The sequence below is a fragment of the Hyposmocoma kahamanoa genome, unplaced genomic scaffold, assembly GCF_003589595.1.
Source record: "Hyposmocoma kahamanoa isolate Upper Pololo Valley unplaced genomic scaffold, ASM358959v1 102, whole genome shotgun sequence".
Classification (NCBI taxonomy): domain Eukaryota; kingdom Metazoa; phylum Arthropoda; class Insecta; order Lepidoptera; family Cosmopterigidae; genus Hyposmocoma; species Hyposmocoma kahamanoa.
The window spans coordinates 9370459-9396009 of NW_020653337.1; the positions used below are offsets into that span (position 1 = coordinate 9370459).

The window sequence follows — 25551 nt, forward strand, 5'->3', positions numbered from 1 at the left end:
TACTATTATACTTAAGCTATTGTATTGTATTTTAATTGTAATTTTATGTGCAATAAAGAATATTTCATTCATTCATAAATTTAAAAGAAACTGTTGCTTGCATAAGTATTATAAATAAATAGATTATATATAGTACTTATGTATTTATAAGTTTCTCAGTTGACAGTTAATCTAATCTAAGCGAGTAGTACTGTGTCAGCAGTCAAACACATGGTAATGAATTTACAAAAAATCAATATTACAACGTCAAGGGCCCTATCTTAACAGAAAAAAATTACACATAGTCTATGAAACAAAAGGTTTGGGGACCTCTGTTTTAGAGCATTCTTATTAAAATTTTCTCTCGGCTCTTTAGGCAGCTTTAGTGCGTACATGATGGCTCTGTGGTAGCGGAACTACTCCACAGGCGGACGTCCAAGACAATATTTTGAAGTGTGAATTTCCGCATTAGTTTTCAAAACATAGGATACATGTTGTTGATGAAACGTATTTTGGCGCCAGATGCGAAATAGTCGGCGTAGTGGCAAATGTCTTTGCGCATGAGCGTCACAGCTGGCAACTGTCACTCACTGTCATTTTGAGACAATTATTGTGATGTATTAGTGTAGAATTACATCGCATTGTAATTTAATGGATGTTGCCTAATTCTGGGCCAAGTATCGGTATTTATAGCATTGATTAAACAACAATTCTGAATTCCGACGTGACGTGTATTTACGAAGGTGCTTGTATACACGATTTTTTAGTATATTTTCGACAGAGGGACAGAGCGTTTGTTTGACTTTCGTCTAAATATATGAAGAGGCTGTATCTTGGAACCTTTGCCTACCCTAATATAAGGATTAAAGTTTATAAAAAAAATTGCGTTTGTTGTCATGGCTAGTTAACAAAATATACATTAAATATTGGTTCTGTTCCATTATTTTATTTACTTGTAGAAAAGTAAAAAAGTGTTGTATGCAATCATTACATAATTAGGTCTTAAAATCTCGTACCTATTACTTAGGCCACTCGGCAAAGCCGTGATCTAAACATGGTACTCGCAATGCAGTACTACATATCTGAAAATTGTTTTAAGGTGACGTTAATTTTTTTCGACAGTTATTGACATTTAGTAATAAATACTACAATTTGTACATACTTTTGCTTGCTGGTGAAAAAAATTTCGACATGAACAGGTTAATTTACAGAGCTTCGTATATTTATAATTTAGCAAGTCTGACTATGAAATGATTGAATTAAAGAAGCGTGGTTTGTCAAGTAAATAAATTCACTACCTGCTGCGCCGTGTTTATGCACAGAAATTTGGCGTTGATTTGTACACCCAACTTTCTAATACCTACCTATTTAATTCACTCGTTTAGAGTCGTGTATTGAAAGAAACGAGATTGTCAGGGATTGTGTATATTATTAACATCCTCATCTTTTTCGTGTCGTTGTATAGTAATTTATCTTCATTTTCCTTTAAAGTCTTCCTAAAGCCGTAAAAGATGATTGTCCAAAATGTTCTAATATCGATGTACGTCGATATTGCATGTATTCAGTTCTTAGAATAAGAAAATTTATTCCAAGAAATAAAAATATAATAAATGTGAACCTAAAAAAAAATAAAAGACTTACTTCACCGAGTGGCGCCATCCAGTAGATACCAATACAATATACCTAAGCCTTAAATCCTCTATAATATCTACAAAAAATCTAGTTACTAGTAGCAACATATGGGAAATTTAAGGATGCGAAGTCTTACTCCAAAACTGAAGGGTTTTTTTTCGTTCCCAGACGATGGTGGACACACGACGACTCCTGTATCTACATGTTATTCGATTATGTTTGCGGGGGAGAACTGTTCTCCTACTTGCGGAACGCGGGCAGATTCAGCAACACCATTGGTAAGTCTTTGATTCTTTCGTTCATATTTTTCAATTCTTGAAGCTAATGTGGCAGATACAGAAAGTCACTATTCAAAATTTTCCTTTGACTTACCAGCCGTTTTATATGTAGGAAATGTTCAAAAATAAGCATCAGAGAAATAGCTATATATTTAGAAGATAAAGAAACATAGACGACAGAATTCACATTTCTTGTATATGTTTGATGTAGTAAATAAATAAAACGTAGTGTAATAAATAAATAAACGTTGGATATGAGCCAGCGCTGACCGCAGTCGCACGCGATCCGTGCGCAAGAGTCTGTAATCGTCTGGACATATAATAATATTGCTGTTTTAATGACAAGAAATATGACTACCGTGCTCCACTATTGTTACATTTCTACAATTGATTGGCACGCTACTAGTTTTGCCAAACATTGAACATATACCATTGACACCTTTCTCCACGTCAGAATTAATAAATAGGCATGTTTATGAAAACGCTATTGTCTCGAAGATCATATGACATCAAGTTTAGTATGCGTTTGATTGTCATTGATTTATGCTTGAAATCTAAGAGCTTTGTGATATAGAGTATAGGTAGATATCACGAGGATTAGGATTTTTGTTGGATTTTGGTTGGCGCCATATTGCCATGAGATTCTTGGATGTGACTTGTAGAGGTCGTGCCAAGTTTAGCTTATCTTAAAATCTAGAGTGTAAGATACATGAGATGAAGCTAGGACTAGCTATTTGGCTCCAATTGAAACTCCTATTTAAAATTAATTGGCGTGTTTTTAGTTCACTACAGTTGAAGGTTAATTAATTTTGCTCCATAAATAAATTGATGTATCCAATGACAAATTTGAAGAGGATTAGTTTAATGTCGGATCATAACTTATTGATAGCGACGTTCGTTAAGAAGTTTGGCTTATGAGGCATACACATACGTTCATTAGTGTTACGCTACTAAGAAATTCTTAATTAGGTATTGTAAGTACGCAATGAATCGTGTAGCGAAATGAAACATGAAATGTGTGCTATAAAATATGGGCGGGATAGAAAAACAAAGTTCATTAATATGAGAACATGGGTTATTTCTGGAGAAAGGACACACTTACTAGGACGGAAATAGTTTATGTTGACGCGTGTAGTATACCGTGCTTGTAGTGTAGCCACAAGGGGACGAGAACCAATTCGTAGGTGGATATTTCCACAGTTTTCAATTTATAATTCTTGTGACGTAATCAGGACGTTACTACGGTCTTGGCCCAGACTATAAGACGTATATGCCAGACCAACTGCCGCCGCTAGACTACGTGACGCCTGCCTCCGTTTCTATATTTCGCACATTGTCTGCTCTTTATAATTACACGCACTCAGACATCCACTTACGCTGCAATAAAGATATTGTTCTGAACATGCTTACAGATACATGATGCACTGTCGTTTTTTAACCGACTTTAAAAAAGGAGAAGGTTGTCATTTCGACTGTATTTTTTTGTGTGTAAGTTTGCGATTACTCTGACAATTGTAAACTGATTTCGATGATCTTTTTGATCTTTTTTTTCAATGGCACTAAACCTTTGAAGAGCGGTGTTACTATTTATATTTAACGATGTTGGTTGAACAACGAACTTATAGGCTGGTCGTTTATGTGGAAGTCCTTCTTAGGTCGCGTTGCTAGGTGGGCTGATGTCATTCTCTATGAGATATTTTGCTGTGTTCCGTGTAGCGCTACGCCTACAGTGGACTTTGTTTTGTACCGATACCATGACTACAGTTGGAGCCGGTTTCATTTCAATATCAAAAGAGACGCAAGATGAGTAACGAGAACATTCCAATAGTGCCTAACAATATATTGTGTAGGTTTTTGGCAAATATACATAAAATATAACTGTAACATTTTGTAGAGCATACACAAACGCATAGTCATATACTTTTATATCGTAGTGGCGGTGTTAAAATAGGGCCTAATGTTTTGATATACTTATCACCTTTAATACCACCATAACACGAGAACACATTTTTTTATCACAAAATGCGTAACTAATGTGTTCTTGTTGAAATAATAAATTGATAGACAAATGAGAGGAAAGAACCCCGATGTTCCTCCAGCTAGACATTCCGGTTCTGTATCTATCATCGAAAGAATTTATCTTTTTTTCGCCCACATATCAAACGAGGGGTACATTTGGTAAAGACAACAGCACACGAGAAAGAGATTTTTCAGACGAATCTAACGTATCGTGGCAGGACAGCGTAAACCGTTTTGTCTTAAACAACGATTTTATATTCCGTATAGATATATTCACGTTAGATACTCCCGTAATGGCAGGAGCATTAATTTTTTAAGAAAATACGGTTGACACCATACTCCATAATATTTCAAAGGTTACAAAGCGGTGGTGACTACAAAATTCATCAGACCAATAGTCTGCCGGTTTGCGTATCAAAAAAAAAAATCTGACGCAGGCGAATGAGGAGGAAACGGTATTTGGCTGAAGTTTAATAACGTCAGTCGTAGATTGAGTACACATAAATCAGACAATGTTCAAGCAGCGAGCGACACTAATATAGTCGCGAAAACTCGCCTGATTCCACTGGAAATTGGCATTGACTTTATGAACTCAAAAATAAACTTTTTGCTCTTACGCTACAGTATGTAGTGCCTATACGTTGATCTCCATACATATGTATCTGTAATCTTGGTCAGATCTGAAAGGATTACGCAATGTAAATTATATTCAAGATGTGCTTTTACACGAAAACAGCTGTACATTCTTAAAATAATGCAGTTTTTTGAGCCTAATATTTCACGTGCTTTATGTATTGTCGATTTTTACGCAATTTGAAACTTAACTTTTGGTCGTCCAGGGACTGAAAGAGGCCCTTGTAGACATTTTAGCGTGTACAAAATGTTAGCATTAGTACCGGTATCAGTCACGTATTAGTACGTTGTAAAGTTTACCTTATAAGTAAGTCTTTTGTGTTAAATTATACACGTGTCGCGCTCAAATGCCTATACAAGTTACGTATTTCGATGCCTGATTTTGACTGACCTAACATCAGTGAACGGAGACAATTAGTTATAGTTTCTGTTATGTATCTTTTTGATAATGTAGCCGGTACAAAAAATTTATATAATAAACGATATATAAACAAAGAGGTTTAAAAAGTTTGCCAAGCAGAAGAACTACGTTAAAACAGTCGTTATTTCTACGGTGTCAACCGTTGTTTTGAAGGAACGTGGCTTCTTTGTCTTTGATGTTTGTTTTTGTCAGTATTGTAATATAAATTTATCAAAGTAATACTTTATTGGAGTAATAATAAACCTAAATGTATTTTAGTAATAACAAAAGTAACGTGACTGGTTTGTCTTCTTTGATGTTTATTTTCATCAGTCATCATCATCAACATCGTAACAATGTAACAATTTAGAAATGAAATTACTTTCAAACTCAAAATCGATTTCGTAAATTATATTACTGCCTTTTTCTTGTGAATAATATATTTACATAACTACAAATATAATGCGATATTGATAACATGTTGAAGTCTGTTTTTAACCGACTTCAAAAAAGGAAGAAGTTGTCAATTCGACTCTATGTTTTTTGTGTGCATATTACGCGATTACTCCGACATTTGTGATGATTCTTTTTTGTTGGAAAGGTTGTACCTCATTATTGATCCCATTCATTGGAAAGGCTGTACCTCATTATTGGTCCCATTCAAATTCGAAGAAAATATTCCACCTCAAAGGGTTTTTTTTATAACATCAAGTCACGAGACGAACAAGTCGTGCGCCTGATGGTAAGCTCACACCTGTCCACAACAATTGCAGTGTCACTCAGAGCCTTAATTGTGTGCCTGTAATTTCACCAGCACCCTTCCCTTCAAAATCGGAACACAGTAATGGTAACATTACTGCTTGGCAGCAGAAATAGGTAAGGTACAGTACTTCCCTGGACGAACTCTTTCACAAGGAGCTCTACTGCTACTAAGGGTAGTAAATTAGGGGATGAATCCGGTTTATTGGTTTTCAGTCTCTTTTCGTTAACCGATTTCAATAATAAAACTTGTAATTCCACAAAGTTTTGATCGACATCAAAAGTTACTACATTCATCTTGATTATTTGTGGCGTTACCATTGTCACTCATTTTTTTCCGACAAACTTCACTCACTGTATGCACACCTATTATATCTATGACCCACACGCGAAATTAAAGTTGTAGCATTAGCCTACACCGATTTTGATGGTTCTTTTTTTGTTGGAAAGAAGATACTCCAGTATTAGTCCCATTTAAATTTAAAGATACCACACGGACGTTGCGTCGGCGTTGCTTCGTCTCAACTGCTTTGTACTACATATAAATCAGAACGACATGCCACACAGTGCAAAATTGAAACAGTCGGAACAGCTCGTCTGGCACTCAGTCCGTTGAAATTAACGCAGTTGCGACGACGCAAGGCCGACGCAACGCCCCTGTGATATCTCCTTAAGAGCAAACTTGGGGATGCATCCAGTCTCGCGTACTTTCCGGTAACCGATTTCAATAAAACTTGGCAAATAGATGTAATTCCATGAACTTTTGAGGTCAGTTTTTTATAATTATTTTTATTATTGTAAGCATTAAGCGCCGGATTTTGCTTCCGTTGTCCAGTCAATCCGTGACCATGGAGCGTGTAATCGTTCCGAAATATCGGCAAAACACATAGTACTCATACCGTGGTAAAAAACCTGTAGTTAGTGATAATCATTTAGTGAGTAACTACGAAAGCCTTAAAATCTATACTCCTTATAATTGGAAGTTACATAATCTTGTAGGCACATATATGATTTGTGATTTGGAAGTTCAGATCAGATTGCTTACCGTGTAGAAGTGCGCGAGATATCTGTCGTGACTTATAGATAAATGTGGCTTACTCTTGATCTAAGGAATTCCCTGTGCTGAGAGTATGTACTAGAGTAACGAGCGAATAGGGACGAATTTATTATTTACATAAGATTATTACACTGCTTCTGCGTACTGTGTAGATGACACTAATAATCCGTGATGTTGACCCGTTAAGCTCTTGCAAGTAGTCTTGAAATAGATATATTATTGTAAATGATAAATGTGTACAAATAATAATAATAATAATGTTTACTTACAAAACAAATGTTTATTTACAAAGAGCAACCCATTGAGTTCTTGCTCATTCTTCTCAGGGGAACCTGCTTTAGAATCGCGTAAATGCTGAATGGATATTATTGCGATTAATGTGTTTATTTTTATTTATACATAATACTTCATTCAGTCATTCTCGGACTAGTGTTCACTACCTAATTTCCGTGGCAATTTTGATTATTTAAGTATTCGACTTTTTCATCGTGCAAGATTATTTAATATTCGAGTATTGTACCGTGAAATGTTATTTAAGAATTACATGATAATATACTTGAATATTTAAATAATTAAAATTGCTACGGAAATTTGGCAGTGAACACCAGTGTTCGAGAATGAACGAATAATCCCTATAAAAATGAGAAATATATATTGGTTTAATTTTTTTTTAATTTCAAATTAATTTAATGTTTATCTTAATTCCACAATTTTGAGTTACGACAAGGTTTTGTGAGTGAAATGAGCTGTAGAGTTTAATCAATTTGACGATTACAAGTGTAAATTACTTGCCAATGAATTGAAGATTATTTGACGTTGACTTTATTAACAAAAGTACGTTTCCGAAATCGGCTCATTCGGAAAAGCAACGCAGTATCTTCTTATATTGTATTAGTAAAGTTTAGTAACTGAATTACAGTGCCTGTGTATGATAATAATTGTGTCTTTGTTTGTTGCAGGCAATTTTTACGCATCAGAAATAGTATCGGCCCTAGAATACCTTCATGCAAGGAATATTGTATACCGAGACTTAAAACCAGAAAATCTCCTTTTGGCCAAGGACGGTCATCTGAAGATCACAGACTTTGGGTTTGCGAAAAAGCTGACGGACCGAACTTGGACTCTGTGCGGGACACCTGAATACCTTGCTCCAGAGATTATTCAGAGTAAAGGACACAACAAAGCTGTGGATTGGTGGGCTCTAGGTAAGTGAGATTATGCTTTTATTTTGTATAAAGTGATAACTAACTTCAAGTCCTGTCGTGTTGCATTCTGTCTTCGGGTCGGTAAGATAACAATTGCTCATATATGTATAGATATTTTGTTATAAAAACCTTATTCCCTATTATAAGGAAATGAATTTGTGATTTCCCTCGTCTTAAAAGTAATAATAATAATTCACTTATTATGTCATCCAGTAATTTGCGGGAAAATTTACTTAATAGAACAATCTCGTGATCGATTGAGAAAAATATGTATAATGTTATTATGTGACCAACGAGGCATACTTTCCAAGCTGTAAATTCGTTCAACGACGAGTGTAGTCTTCGTTAATACTGCAAAATGTACGTCAAACATTAAAAACATTTTAATAATAATAATAACGCACTCATTATGTAGTTTTTAATCGGCTCCGAGGAGGTTTTCAATTCGCCGTACTTTTTTTTGTGACCTGATTGCGATGATTCTTTTTGTTTGCTTAGAAAGTGGGTACCTTAGTAGTGGCCCCATTTAAATTTGAAGAAATATTCTACCACTGTTTATTGGATCGTTAGTCACCTTCCGTTAACCGATTTCAGTAAAACTGGGGAAATCATCTATTCCACAAACTTTACTGGTCGTCTTTTTGTTAAAAAAATATTTTAAAAAGTAACTTTATGTATATCAATATGTCGTATGACAATAAACAGCTTATTGCGATGATTTTATTAGTTAAAACACTGAAAATCCATGGGTAATTAATATATGTATTGAGTCACAATATGATAATGTATGTACTTTATTCTCCTGAAGATTTTTTTTTATGATACCAATTAACAGGACGAACAAGTGGTGTTAAGCGATACGCGCTTTAAATCCCAAAGATCTGATCGACACTACCATTGTACCTGTCACCCTCATCAGTTTACAAAGTGCTTGTCATTTGATCCTTATCCTTCAAAACTGAAACACAGTGATGCCCATTTTACTGCTTGACGGTAGTAATAAGTAAGGTGACAGTACTTCTCTGGACGAACTCTTTCACAAGGAGCTCTTCTGCTAGTTATTTGGAAAATTGAAGGACATTATCGTTTAGTTGTAGCCCTCGGAGGTCTCTGATAGCATTGTAGAACCGTGCCCTGATATATCAAAGTAGATATATCGCTTTTGCATTAATAACCCCCTACTCACCTCTTAGAGCTTGGCCAACTTTATTGTGTATCATAGTCACTAGCTGAACATCAAACGACCCCAAATTCGATTGATGCTAAAATTGCTTTATCGTGTGTTGTAAAATAGTCGTAATGAAGTCAGCGATTGTTCGTTTATTCAATCGTTCGATGCCAATCAGCTGCCATTGTTTTGTAAATGCTATTTGTGATTTAAGCTCCATCTGTCTTCAGTCAATAGGGTGTTTTATGTCTATGTTTTCAAATTGAACATTTCTACTACCTTAAGGCCTTCGATTCACTGACTTATTTCAAGTACCGTCAAGTACATAAAAGTTACAGATCATGTAGTGTTTTTCATAGTCTTAATTAAAAAAGTTTAAACGTAAATAAGTAAAAATAAACTAATTCACAAAAATTCATATTTTTTAGGTTTATGTTTGTTTAAAAAGATTTCTTATTTGATGTAAAGCTATCATGATGATAGTCTCTAGATATCGAGTTATTATACTTTTACATCTATCTAGACGTACGGCGGGATATATAGGGATATTTATTTGAGCCGTAACCGTGAAACCAGTAAAAGAGTCCTGAGATTTGAATGCGACAAATTATACGATTTCATTTTCAGTCTGTAGATGATCAGCGACTTTTTTAGCTGAATGATGTCATGTATCCAAAAGCATTATCTAATAATTTCAAAATCTAATGATTAATTAATCTTCGGGAAGATGTAAATAGTCTACATTTTACAACGCCTGTTGGGGATTTCATCTCATTATCTACCCATTTATACGTCCCACCATTTTTAGGGTTTTAGGTCAAAGTCCGCCACGCTGGTCCAAAGCGAGTTTGGAACTTTACACTTTTCCGTACGTTGTAAACCTTCTTCGACGTGTAAGTTTCATTACGTCGTTTTACTTCACCAAAATGCTCATGGTTTTCTAATTAAATTTTGCACATAAATTCCGAACGCCTTAGAGGATGCCCGGATTCGAACCCACGGCCATTTGCTTGAAAGGCGGTAGGTCAAACCACGGCTTTTTATGTTTCAAATATACGGTAAAATTTTTCTCTTCTTTGAAACATCGTTATGTTACCTAATTCACGATAGTACCTATGTACACCATTGAGCGTGTAAGTTTTAAGAGCATTTCAAATATTTGTTAAATAGTATACTTCAATAGAAATTTTGCATTCGACAAACGGTAGCGAAGTATTGCAATGTTACATATTAGTTTTAAACTTGTTATTTTGCATAAAATAGAAAAGGAAGTCGAATCTCGATCAGGGATTAAGAAAGTTGAATAATTCATAATTTTTTTCGTATTGGAATATATTTTCTCTTTCATTAATAAATATGGTAGCCAATATTAAATTATTTATTTACGAGAGTCTCATTACCAAAGCACATCCACACGCATAAGAAATATGAGAACGTTCTTAATGGGTATTATAAAATAGATTTCTTTTTTCTCTCACAGTAGCAGTTTTTGCATATTTTATGCCCAGAATTATAAATGAAAGAGATTAAATCAAGTATTAAGTAATTAATGAGACCACAAACATTTTGCTTAAACTTTTAAAATAATAATAAAAAAATAAATACACACAAGTTGTTTAAGACTATTTGGAAAAAATACGAAAAATCACGGTTCAAAAAGTTTGTTATTTATCAATTAATTTAATAGAGATCTTTGTGAAAGAGTTTTCAGCTAATTTTCCTATTTCTACCGCCAAGCAGTAATGTGAACATTACTGCGTTCCGATTTTGAAGGGTAAGGATGCTAGTGAAATTACAGCTACATGGGACTTATCAACTTGGTATCAGGTTGACGGGCGCAATGGCAGTGCTCTTCAAACCGCACGTCTCGTTCGTCCAGTCACTTGGTATCATAAAAAAATAAAAAATACTCATTTCAGCGTCACTATTGGCCTAATTAAATAAATAATTAACTGCCTCCGTGGCCGAACGGTTACCATGTCAGACTGCCATGCAGAGGCCCCAGGTGCATTTCCCGGGTCGGGAGAAATATTTTTATGGCCTACTTTATTTCTCTCGTGAGTTTGGATGTAATTTGTGGTTGTCTACGTGTGTGTCCATGGCACCCGCGACACAGGGTTTCCCTAGTGCGGGGATATGTTGAGTGTGTACGTTATTATTGAGTGTGTACGTTATTAATTAACTACCTTTTACAACACTACGACAAATATACAACATATATACAAGTCACAAATATACAAGTCATCTCAATTTATTAATCGCGATATGGTTCACAACGAAGAAATGTTTAAACACGCTAATTCATCCATTTTAATTTTCAACACTTATCTAATTTATTCTCATATAATTGCTGCAAGTGTGTCATGGGTATGAAATTTGACTTTTAAAAATTCTGTTTTAATGTTAGTTTTCGTTCTAATAACACTAAATTTTAAATTATAAATAAAATTAAGCATAGCACTTATTAATATGTTCTAATTTTATTTAAATTAATAAATTTAATTTAGTAGAAAGTTAACATTGTATAAATAAAATGTTTTCTAAAAAATGTCATTAAATATGTCGTAAAAGTGTTCTTTGGTAAATTTAAAATAAGATATTTATATTAATGACTTTTGTAACTAAAGTTCAGAATAGAGGGGTATGCATATAATGGCGGCATCTCACATGGCTGGTTTTATTCGCACCCAACAGGTGTTTGTTGTACTTGGAAAAATATTTGACTTTTGACAAACACACAATTGGAAATGAAACTATTTTTCCGGGTTTAAATCGCGTATATGACCATGACCGTCAACCGTCTCCATGGGACATGTAAAGGGCCCGAAACGTCGGTTTGTTTGAAAAAACAAATATACGCGATTTAAATCCGGAAAAAGAGTTTCATTTCCTATGTGTTACAATCGCGAAAACCTAAGAAAACCATGTGAAGTGCCACCGTTAGTCATACTGTTTGATGACTATTACCTCTGTCAGCCGTGATCATGAGACCTCCGAAAAATAGTCTCATTTCCAACATTAAAAGTAATTAGTATTTGATGACCTTCGTGGTCGAGTGGCTTGCAAACCGGTTTTCATGGTGTCGCCATCTCGGAGGCCCCGGGTTCGATCCCCGGCAGGGTCAAAGTAGAAAACTAAATTTTCTGTAATCTCGGGTCTGTGTGTTTGTAGTACCGTCGTTGTTTCCGGTGTCCATGACGCAAGTGCTTTAGTTACTTACTTTAGGATCAGAGCAACGTATGTGATGCTGTTTAATATTTATTTAGTTCGGTTGCAGGTGACTTGCGAAATGGTTTAATCGTTCATTTCTTGTTTTCCATAAGACTGATATTAAAAATGCAGATTGCGTTAAGTTTATGCTTGTTATTTTGATTTATAGTCTTTATTTGGGATAGTGTATATTTTTTCTAGCATGCTTTGGTGCATGACGTCAACTCGGGCGTGAAAGATAAAGTACTGTCGGCCTTAACTTCTGCAATCGTAAATGATGCACGTCTTTTCTGCAAATAGAACGTTTGTACCAACATCTCCGTATATATTTACATCGGTGTAACAAGGTTTCTATGTTTATAAGTAAGCCGGTTTTCAGGTTCGTTGCTCCGTTATCTTTCGGCAAACAGTTGAAATTCTAATATACAAATCATCGGTATGCGTCGCTTTTCATGTACCATTTACATTACAGTTATTTAGTGCTCCAATGATTCGTTTTTTCGTCCCCTTTGTCGTTGGATAGCTACCCAATGCGATTTACATAAATACTTCTAAATAATTTATAGCTGAAGTTTTTGTTTATGCATTTGGCATCAACTTAATGTTTGCGGTGGGTTTATATGATTAACAAACAAAAAAAAAACAATAAAATTCTTGAACATCAATGACAAAATAAACTAAATATAAACGATGTTTGGACAATAATACTGTCCCAGACTATCGATATACGAGTATTACGTAGAACTGAGAATGAGAGATCGAGATCTCATCGATTGCCTGCATTTGTAGTTTTAGATTTAAGTACTTTCAAAAGTCACTTCGCTCAATTGCTTTCCAATACGTGCAGGTCGAAAATTACGACCCAGATTTTCAATAAGCTAGTGATGGGTACTCAATGTAATATCTTTAACTCAATAAATATGACTTTGAATTTGAAAGTTGCTAATGAATATTATTATTTATGCCATCGTCATTAAGTACAGCGAGATTGAATTTCAATAAATTGTTGTGGTAATATTTTGCTTTCTACCTTTCAGGTGTGCTCATTTATGAGATGCTGGTCGGGTATCCACCTTTCTACGATGATAACCCATTTGGCATCTATGAGAAAATCCTCAACGGACGAGTGGAATGGCCACGACATCTAGACCCCGTGGCTAAAGATATTATCAAGAAATTACTAGTTCAGGATCGCACCAAGAGACTTGGGAATATGAAGGTAATAATCATTTTCATCTTTGTGGAAGATTGAAGTGAAGTGTCTTCAGATAGTGTTGTTATATTTGTACAATATTTGACCTATGTCGGTATTGGTTCAACTTCAACATATCTGGGATAAAAACTTGAATTTGACTCTTAGTGACTCATGAAGGCAATCAAACGCAGGGAGGGATTGCTACGCCAACTATCTCGAGAAACAGCTGCTTATTAAAGCATGTATATTCGTTTTTTTTTCACACAATACCAATGTTTCGGAATCTTTACAGGTCTCATGGTCAAGGCTGACTCCAGTTAGTAGAGTCAATCAGCCGTGACCATAACGTCGGTGTGCTTGAAAATAAAAAAAAAAAACAAAAACGTGATTTAGTTCCGCAATAAATAGTTCTTCGTTCAAAACTTTCAATATGTCATTATTTTTTATTTTATTTATAATTAGTTAGGTAATATGAAATAGATTTTACGCTAGATAGTCGATTGGGTAAACTTTCTACGTTTGCCATAACTTAAAGTTGTTTTTTTGCGTCTCTGGCGTTTATGGTAACTCATTCGCATAATAAACACATCCAATCGAAAGGTCGAATGAAAAACACTATTTTTCAGTTTTCATCTCCAGTTTCGATCGTAGTTTGTAATCACAAGTCAATTGGAAATTACTGGTCTAGTAAACAAATCAAACTAAGTATCTCGATCTAATAAAAAGCAATAAGTGGAGCTAGAGTTTTATTACAATGAACAGATTCGATGTACTAAATGGCGAGTCACTTTTCCAGTCATGATTGTCAAGTTTTAATTCATGTGGATTTTATATTGAGGTACGTTTTCCCCTGTTTACTTGTTACTTCATTGGAATACATAATTCCAATTGAGTATAGTGTTTCTGGATCTACATACTAAATCCAGCACAGTGAACAGTAGGCAAACCTAAACTATTGTTTTTTTAATATTACAATGAGTGCGTCGCTTCTCTAACTCAAGCCTTAGACATCACGTGTAACGTAAATGTGTTTTATTTCTAGCATTGTTTTATTTAGGGAGTGTCTAGCATATTAAAGCTGAAGTTTAATCTTAGAGTGAAGAGGCCCTGGAGATTATACAACCCGGGATTATAAAGTCAATTTAAAAGTGAAGAAACTGAATTTTTGAAATACTTAATTGTTTCTTGTAATTAATTATTTATATACCATAATGTTTTTCTAACAACAAACGAAGTTATGTGGCAGAAAGAAGTTCGGAGCAAATAGAATCCTGGGTAGTAAAAAAATCGTTAACCAAAAATTAATTTGTTCAAGATAAAGCTATACGCATTACATATGACCAATAACGACAAGTATTGTTCTCTGGCATCCACTTGCGTAATTAAAGCTTATAGTAAATATTACAATAGGAACAATAAATTTCAACGATCCATTGTTTGGCAGCAGGTTTAATTAATAGAAAGCTTATTTCCAGTACATAAAGTGTCTTAAAGCCGGAAAATTATCGTCATTAGTAAACCAGACACGTGGCAACCCTAGTTATGACTGGAAATATCCAGCCTTGCGCTTGACCACCCGCTTGAACTGAATACGAGGGTGTTTTGAATTATGATTGGCATACACTGGATGCGGAGCGGAAAATAACACGTGTAAACGTGTGGCTAAATATAATAATTGTTATATTTTGTTTGCTAAAGCGATTATACGTATCTACTGAATGACGTGCATAGAAAAGTTTTTTATTCAGTCTCCTCTTATTCGTTGTTTTTGTTAGTTACGATAGGTTCTGTCTCAAAGAAAAATGACCTCAGTTGATCAATTGTTGAGACGCATCCGATTCATCAACTGGTAGAACCAATGTACGAAATGAAATAAATATCTGGGTGTATTTTTTGTTGTCTAGTTTAGTGCTGAAATGTGTGTGTGTCAGACTCCTCACGTAAGATGTAGAGGATCAATGCTCTGTATAAACAAATATGCGAAGTTAAAATGTATGTGCTTAATACTTTTCTGAAAGACAGAAGACGATTAATAATCCGTAGGTGCTCCGACAGGCAAAGCTCTTGTGAGACACGTTTAATTCGAGTTTGGTACAAAAAGAAAATTTATATCCCTCTTGGACTTGGCCAGTGTCCAGTCACTCCATAAATAACATCTAATCTAAACCTTGTCAACTTGTATACAAAGATTTTTAATTTGTAGTCAGAAATTGGTCAGTAAGCATAATACAACGCTTACCACACTTTTTTATATAATTTCAATTGTATAAACGAAATCAAATGTACAAGATATACTAAGACTCTGAAGTCACATTATATTATTTTCAATTATGATCTCTAGTTTCGATCTTAGTTTCTAATCACAAGTCAGTTGGAAATTACTGGTTTAGTAAACAAATCAAACAAAGAAATTCGAAGTAGCAAAAAATCAACAAGTGCAGCTGTAACCTGTACGGACAGATGTCTGACGCGAACACTTAATATAGATGTAGCAGAAATAGCGAGTCAATTTTTCAGTTTTTATTGTCAATATTTAATTAAGATGGATTTTTTTCTAAGGTACGTTTACCTCGGAAAATAAGACGCAGTTCTGCTTAATTGCTTAATATTGCTTACTACACTTTTTCTATAATTTCAATTGTAAAAATGAAATCAAGTGTACAACATATACCAAGGCTCTAAGTCGCATTGGATCAATGTGATGTTTTCTCTCCGTAGATGAGATTAGGGCGCATTACTATCGTATATAGGGCGTATTATATCGGTTACACATAGGTTGACAATCTTAAAGTACATTGTCGTGAATAAATGACTTGGTGTAAATGCGCCATAATGCAGTATTTTCTACTAGCATTTTGTAAATGTTTTTAATGATATCTAGTGACGGGCCACGGGATGTATAAGTCATGTAGAACAGTTGCAGTGCTAATCAAAGCTTTATAACGCAAAGAACGGAGGGGCACTGCCACTGCGCCCGTCACCCTGACACAAAAGTTGACAAGTCTCATGTGCCCGGTTTACTATGTTTTTATGGCAAACTTTTACTTCGACCCATCCGTACAATAAAGATATATGTGCAAGACTATTTGTTCTCAGGACATAGTATATTTCGGTCGTCCTACTTCGCTGTGGATGTCAGATCGACTGTTGTTCGATTTTATATTCCCGAAACGAACTAAGATGTAGAAATTCTCAAAACACCTTTACAATAGGCCTTCGTTTGAATAACGAAATTATTCTCGTAACATACTTATTCTCTTTTCGCTATATAATCACATCGGACTCTGTTCTTCGGATGAGTCGACTTGTGTCTCATATAATGGTAAGTGTAGATGTGGCCGAGATCCTCCTTTTACTGTATGCGTGCATAGAAAGTTCTATGAATACACCCAAGTAATATTTTGTCAATACGGAGTTTTGTTGTCCCTATGCAATAGTTTCACAACAATTTGTTTCCTAGGAAAGCATTTGTCCACTACGTATTGTATAATGATGCATTGTTTGTGTTCTCCAGCAAATCACTTATGTATGACCTAACTATTAAATTAAACGAAAACAAATCTGGCTAAAGTCCAGAGAGAACTTGCTTTAGTGCGTCCAGAAGTGCGTTGCTTAGTGTATTATATGTTTCTTCATTGTGCATCTATATTTGTATGGACTATGGCGCTATGGTTACAATAAATTTATCAATAAAATTATGCAATATATATTATGTTAATGATACTTTGATCATCTATCATATGGTTTATCTATTTGTTATAAACTAGAATAATAAATTACTTAAATATGAACTAATTATGTTTATTGAATTTTGCAATCTTTTTAACGCGTCTTTAGTTTAAATCTATATTTACGCTAAATTGGTAAATGATTGAAAAGAACAAGCATATTTAGCAATTAAATTTGTGACAACTACAGTTGTTCCTCCGATCGTATGACAATGGATTATAAATCAGTTACTAACGTAAAGAAATGACATGAAATTTGCGTGCACGTCGGAAACAAAGGTAGGGTTTCGAAATATGTAAAACTTTCTTCGCTGAAGTTTGCGTGATGACACGAAACGATTACCGCAGGAATAAACCTCATAACTGTGGATATGGACATAAGTAGAATGATTTTTTTTACTTATTTTCATAGAATGATTACTATTTTATATATAGTACTTTGTCTATAAATCATTATTAACCGACTTCAAAAAAAGGAGGAGTTTCTCAATTCGACAGTATGCTTTTTTTTATGTATGTTACGCTATAACTCCGGTTTTTTGTTGGAAAGAGGGTACTGTAGTACAGGCAGCTTAGGTTTTGTATTTATAATTGTAAGAATAATAGATGTCAAATAGACATCTAGGAGTTCTGGACAAAACTTTGAAATTGAACACACGTATAAAGTTATAAGTATAATATAATCGTCGTTTATATTTATAAAGTACCTATCGCTACGCTACCCAAGCTACGTACCATGCTATAAGTGGTGGAGGCGCCAGGTCCGTCCTGTGCTATAGTACCTCCACAGTGGTCCCATTTAATTTTGAAGAAAATCATCCAAATCTGAGGGTGGCTGTTGAGGCATGAACATTCAGTTTATAAATAGCGCCTAAATTTTATTATAAGGAGCAATTATTTTAATGGTTGATTTTGCTATTCTCCAATTAAAGGCGTTTCTCTCTCTTAATATACTTTGAGTAGTGAGAACCGATTTTTATTATATCCTGTGTCAAGTCCCGTATAGTGGCGAACTAGGGGATGAATCCGGGTTTGCGCACTTTCCGGTAACCGATTTCAATAAAAGTTGGTAATTATATGTAATTCCACGTACCTTTCAGGTCGGTTTTTTAGTACTCTGTACTGAGATTATTTATTATTGTATATAAGGGGTGTGTTGTATGTATATTTAACAATGAGCAGTGCGTAGGTTGTAGCAGCTGTCAACAATCATCTTTGACCCATTTATACGTTCCATTGCCGGGTATGGATCTCTTCTCAGGCGACAATTAAATTCTATTTCGCACATAAACATTAACTCAGAGGTGCGGGCCTGGATTCGAATCCACGGCCTCTGCTGAGAGGCGGTAGGTCAAACCATTAGGCTATCACGGCAGTCAACAAGAATACAAGTTATTTTTAGATCTGAAATAAAAATAGAAACGAAACTACCACATTGACGACACTTATAGAACTAAATCTCATATAAATGTTAATTAAGAACAACTCTCACCATCTAAATTCGTTTAGTAGAAAAACAATCTAAAAATATAATGCCCTTAAAAGCGGTTTCGCAGTGTATTTTTAAACTGCAGTTTCTAGTCTGGTTTCACCGAGCTGTCGCAAAGATGTTTAGAAAGCCATCCGTCACTGTACGAGCCAAAGGCGCGGAGACTTCAAACGTCCAACCATTTGAGTGATGTCACAAAGACGATATACTTACGTTTATACTGTCAGTACGCACTATAAACAATGTGTGGGTACAACTGCTCAATTTACATACATTACTTTTGGTGTAGAATTGGAAATGTGTTATAACAAACGTTGTTATTAATTATAACTTATTTATAAAAAAATCCGACCTTAAAAAATTCGCTTTTCAAAACGAATAATTAGATTTAAAAAAATGTAATATCAAGTGACGGGGCGAATAAGTCGTGCTCCTGATGGTAAGCTACACGCCTATCCATAACAGTTACAGTGCCACTCAGCGCTATAAATCGCGAACATCTAAAGCGCACTGCCACTGCGCTCGACATTCTGACACGTCGAGTATATAACCAGAAATAGAGACGAAATAAGGGCCATACATCATTTTTACATTCCTGGTAACTCATCAGTGATACATCACTTATAAACATCAACTCTCGTTTGCACTGAAATATAGAAGCGCCAACAACTGACCTGTGTGTACGTCTTCGTATATTCCAAAAACATTCTGTATTTATTGTAATAAAGATAATATCTTTAACTCTTATTGTTTCGAATTCGGGCTGGCCAATCGAAGCGCAGTTGTCACAGTAATGACATGGTAGAATAGTTTTCAAACAAATTAAATGACATTTCGTCTCTATTTCTGGTTTATGTTCGATGCCCTGAGACATAAGTTGACAAGTCTCATGTGCCTGTAATTTCGCCAGCACCCTTACCACAATAGTAACAATAGACTAGCTCTGACGTTTTTGGCGATCTACTCCGAGGTTTCCTTTTGGTGCTGGTCTGGGTATTCCGGGTAGTGCCCCGGAATGAATTCTGTTGCTCCAGAATTCATAGTACAGGGAATACCAAATGGTGCCTGGCATTTGGCATTATTATTGTTATAAGACTATGAGTTTCGTATTTTTCAAGAACTGTAAATATCCCAGGTAACCTCATGGTTACCTGAGATATTTACGGCATTGACTTCCGAATATATTATAATAGCAGTAGAGCTCCTTATGCAAGAGTTCGTCCAGGGAAGTAGGTACTGTCATATTACCGATTTATTGCTGCCACGCAGTAATGTCAGCGTGACGTGCCGTTGAAATGACAGGCATATGGAACTTTACAATTAGTCGCAGGGTGACGGGGCGTACCAGTGTCTCTCAGACCTTTGCGATTTAAAATTCTGAGCGGTACTGCAACTGTTACGGACAGACGTGTTGCTTGCTACCAGGCGCACGATTTGTTCGTCCCATCCCTTGATATCAAAAAAATACCAAAAGTTACTTTCTCGACTCGTTTCATTTACAGTCACAACTAATTTACGTATAGGTATTATCTTTTCAGCATTGTGTAGTAATAGTTGAATAACTTATTTAATTAATCTGTGATGTTCTGTAGCAACCTTCGATTAGAATAACAAGCCATTTAGAAAACTGGGTGCTCGGTCAGTGGCTTGCTCAACCAGACAACTAATTACTGATCCGACGCGTTAATTTATCCCACTGACGCGGCGACACTGACACATGTATCTTGTAATTCTTATTTCTTAGATGCTATTTGTAGAATAGTACATGAACTGGCAACTTTGTTTTTTGTCAGGTTTTGGATGCATTTTATTTGATTTGTTGCATACAAAATTCATTACTTAAAGGTTAGTTTTCAATTCGGCATAATATCTGGAATCAAGAAATTTTATTCTAATAAATACTAATGAAGAACAGGAACCTAAGATATAAATACAATTAGTACGTGACAGTATACCGAAGCAAAAAGTTTGTTTTTTTATGACACCAAGAAACGGGACGAACAAGTCGTGCGTCTGGCCTGGCCTGTCCATAACAGTTACAGTGGCTTATTCCACTAGTCCCTACCAGCTGTCCTCTTCCACTCTTCCCTACTACACCATCACTGGACGTGTCCGTACACGTATATAAACCACTTAGAGCTTCAAATCTCAAAGATCTGAGGGGCACTGCCACCGCGCTCGTCACCCTGAGATATATAAGTTGACAAGTCCCTATGTACCTATAATTTCACTAACAACGCAGTTATGCATTTTAGCTTGGTGGCAGAAATAAGGAAGGTGGCTGTACTTCTCTGGACGATACATGTTATTACGATTAATATATCTTGTGGACAAAAGCTATTTAGCCTATTAAAACCAATGCTTCCGCTGAGCGAATTAGAAAATTACATAAAATTACAGCCAGCGGGCTAGTTATAAGCGCCGTGCTGCAGCAGAATACCCTAAAGAGTTTGCTACTGTGAAATTACGATCGGCTTGGCATCACTGCGGGAAGATAAATTGGAGCGTGACTCGCTCTTCTTAGTCTAAATCTATGAATTTATCGTCTACTATATAGACGAACGTGGGAGGAACGTCGTGTACGTAAATAATAGCAGTGTTGCTGTAATTTCGGCCAATTCCGATGAGAATTTTATGGTCCATCCCGATCGAAAAGGCTATTGTAAGACACATTCTCATGTTTATGGCGGGCGCTTTCAGTGACCGCAACCGGTTGTTGATCTTGATTCCTTTCTGATTTGTTGTTTGTTTGTATTTACAATCTTTGATCTCTTTTTTGCAGTGCGGCACAGAAGATGTGAAGAGGCACAGATGGTTCAAGCATATAGACTGGGCCGACGTCTTCATGAAGAAATTGCAGGTCTGTATTTACTTACATCAAAATGTTATTTTGACTTGTAGAAAATATTACTGCCCACTGGAAACGTAATCATGATAACATCATTCCTATTTTTGTAAATCATTCAAATGTACCGTCGACAACAGAATTAGATTCTATGAGCCCTTGAAACTTCTATTGGGGATTATTTTGAAAGTATACGTTTTCTATTTCCAGCCACCTATAATACCAGCTGTATCATACGAGGGCGATACTTCCAACTTCGATGAATACCCTGAGACCGATTGGAAGTCAGTACGAGCTCTGGATCCAGAGGAATTGAAACTTTTTGCCAACTTTTGATTGTCACCGCGTAAACGTAAAGGATGTACATGTAAATTAACTTGTTCAAAGTGAGCCACTACCTCCATATTTATTTGGATATGAACTAGTAATCTAAGTATATGGATAGAAAGTCATGGCTCAAATGAAAATTGTCACTTTTAGCATATCGAATCCAATACAACTCGTTTTTGCTATTAAAGTTAACACGGAACAAATGAATTTCGCGTCGATAAGTGTTTACTTTTCTATTTCAAACACTTTTGAATCGAATTTTACGCAGTGTGTAAAGGAAACCATCGTGAAAAGCGAATTAAAAATATGACTTCCCATATATATATATATATTGTAGGTACTGAATATAAAATGCAATGATGAGTATATTAACTGATTTTGCCTGTATTTTTCGGAATAGGTTTTTTTAGATTGTTCTTAAAGAGGATATATCGATGCCTTACTTTCTCAAGCTCGTATCTTATAAAGAGTGATTATTCAGGATATAGCAAAACTTTCTATTTATTTTCAATTGTTTTATTAAAGGTGTTAATTTGGATGCATTACTTCAAGAAAACGTAAAAGCCAGTGTGGAAATATGAAGGGAAGGTGATGTGAAATCAGTCTGCTGCAATTGGTATATACAATGGATTCTTTGCATTTTAGTAACTTTGTGTTTTAAGATACGAGTGTGAGAAAGTAAGGCGACGATTGTATAACAGACCGAGAGATTAAAGCTATCTTTATTTTGAACGATTTTGTGGTCTGAAACATGCATTTAAAAAGATAGCTTGATCTCATAAAGATAATATTGAAGTAACATTAAAGGAAAATAATTATTTTTATACTCATTTAGAACTCTAACCGCCATGTTTAAATAATAAATTTTTGAAGAGGCTTAACAATTCAACATTATTGTATATAAGTTAATTTGTAAGAGTAATGCGTTAAAATTCCAATGCTTTCTAGTGCAACTGTAGTTAAGTAAGAATTAATTTTAAGTTTCATGTCATGCAGAAATCCAATGTTTGTGATTTAATATTTAGTAAATAAATAGATATACAGAGGGAAAGAAAATAATTTGATCATACTGCAGTTGGTGATAGTATTCAAGATAATATCAATAGCATTTTTAATTATCTCAAATATTTTTCTCTGTCTATACAAAACAATATTTTTTCGTTATATATTTGTTTTATTTATGAGTATGAACAGTAGCTGCAATGTGGTTGGAACATTCTCTGCAATATCCTGTAATTAATTTTATTGTAGTTGAACATCATAAATAGTTATATAGGTATTTATTTTTTATTTTATGTGTGTAATAATGCACCGTTTTTGTGTGACATTGCAAAAGCTATGTTGATGCAAAAACGTTTTAAAGTCGTGGATTCTTTTGTTTTAAATCCGTCCTCAAATAATACATTTTGTGCGTAATATTTTTATTTGTGGTCGTGGTTATACGATAATATGATGTTCTCATTTCATCTAGTTATCCCGCGTTTTAAGCACATTACTGTAAATTATGAAGAAGTACCTATCATAAAAATAAATTAGATATACAAGCGGATGAAAACGGCTTGAGGTGAGAGCTCGTCTTTGATTATTCAGTGGTGATATTTATGCAACTTACCAGTTATAAGCAGAATTTATGGGTCAGCTTGTTGCCTTGGTTACTCGAAATAACTTAATCAATTTCCTCGGTAATTGATTCCAAGAAGAATCTTGTTAGTTTTGAAAATTGAACTATTTAAAACAGATTTGGATCCTTGAGCTACATCTCTAATTTAATTTAATTTTTCTGGTTCACGTAATACAAGAAATACTTTTGTTTAAAGCCAAATAATTGACGTAATATCTGTAGGTGAGAGGTAAATAAATTTTTACTACAGAGTCTTTCAAAGATTATTATGCTGTTAATTAAGCAGTAAAGGTCAAATGAAATACATTAAATAAAAAATTAACGATGATAGGACTTAATGTTACCATTGCGTGATTTTTAGCATCCTAAAGCATTGTTTGTAAAAACATCTAAATTCCAAAATATGGACAAGCTCTTTTGCCTTTTAGCTACAGGTATTATCTATTTCGTTATTTCCAACTCTCAAGCCAAAATCATCCGTTTAAATCACCAGTAGCCTAAAAGATTAATGTTTGCGGGCCATACTTACTTACTGTGATCTTCGTAGTCAAAATAATTGTGAAGTGAAATTGGCATTGTTTGTCAAACTATTAGAGAAGAATTGAAGAACCCTAATCGTTAACTATTAATCATTCTTCATTAGAGAAATGTAATAATTGCTAAATGTAACAGGGTTGTAAAGTGTATTAGAAAATAGATATTTAAAATAAATGCGTTGTTTAAATCTTACATTGTCTTTTAATACTTTGACGCCCTCAGTGGACCGACGGTTTGCATTGTGGGTGCTTGATGGGGAGGCCCCGTGTTCGATTCCCGGTAGGCCCAAATTGGGAAATCAACTTTTCCAAATTAGTTCTGGTGTAGGTGTTCCGTAGTTCCCTGGAGTGAGTTCCGATGTTCTGTTAATCGTAGTACAGACTGTTTTCTAGTTTGTGACTAGGCAATTAGTGTAGTTGTCTGGCATATTAAAAAAAACTTTTTTTCGTCTCAAAGCCTCGTATTACACAAATATAAAGTACCTAACTAGGATTCATAAAAGATGATTCGTTTATTTTAATCCGAGAGTAACCGAAATGTGCTATGAATCAGAACAAATAAACGATGTTGTTATAGTACTTACGAAGACTTTCGGAATGCATCCAAAAAAGCTTTACTTTAAAAATAGATTTCAAAATTTTCCAAAGTAGATTACAGAGGCAAGAAAGGATACTATTTCGGGACTTTCGGGATTAAAGGACACTACTATTTCGAAGTGAGAAATTTTGTTTGGGATACTAAAAAAAATTGCCACAAAGAACACTTTCCCATTTCCTATTTTACTTTTTTAACCGACTTCAAAAAAAGAAGGAGATTCTCAATTCCACTGTATGTTTTTTGTATGCATGTTACGTGATAACTCTTTATGATTTTAATGATTGTTTTTTGGTTGAAAAGTGCATACTTAAATAGCAGTAGAGCTCCTTGTGAAAGAGTTCGTCCAGGGAAGTACTGCCACTTTACCTATTTCTGCCGCGAAGCAGTAATGTCAGCGTAACAGTTTTTCGGTTTTGAATGGTAAGGGTGCTGGTGAAATTACAGGCACATGGGACTTGTCAACTTATGTCTCAGGGTGACGAGCGCAGTGACAGTGCCCCTCAGATCTTTGCGATTTAAAGCACTGAGTGGCACTGCAACTGTTATGGACAGGCGTGTAGCTTACTGTCAGGCGCACGACTTGTGTTGTTGACATTATAAAAAAAAATTCAACACAACTACTATGAAGAATCTGTGCTCCTAAAAAACATTCTATCTCACCTACTTGGTACGTAAACATCTAGCGTAAAGGTAACAAGAGCTGTTAGAGGCATGCTATAGAAAAGGCTTATACTCAGTAGTAGACGTTTTCCAGCTGAAGTTCGGAAATGTAAACGCAATATTTTAAGAATTGTGGCGCACTTACTTGAAGCTGATTCGTTTATACTGCGTAGAAGACTGGTTGACGACTCATAATTTGGAAATAAACA

At 35.0% G+C, this 25551-nt stretch overlaps 1 protein-coding gene across 1 annotated transcript in view; it reads left to right on the forward strand.

Annotated features, from left to right (window-relative positions):
* LOC113237128 (protein kinase DC2) overlaps positions 1–24271 on the forward strand; it is a 53069-nt gene extending 28798 nt beyond the window's left edge. The window contains exons 3-7 of the mRNA XM_026473423.1: positions 1780–1889; positions 7717–7962; positions 13378–13559; positions 21535–21612; positions 21808–24271. Coding sequence (XP_026329208.1) covers positions 1780–1889; positions 7717–7962; positions 13378–13559; positions 21535–21612; positions 21808–21933 — 742 coding nt within the window. The 3' untranslated portion in view covers positions 21934–24271. The remainder of the gene's footprint in view (positions 1–1779; positions 1890–7716; positions 7963–13377; positions 13560–21534; positions 21613–21807) is intronic.
* Positions 24272–25551: the final 1280 nt, after the last annotated feature.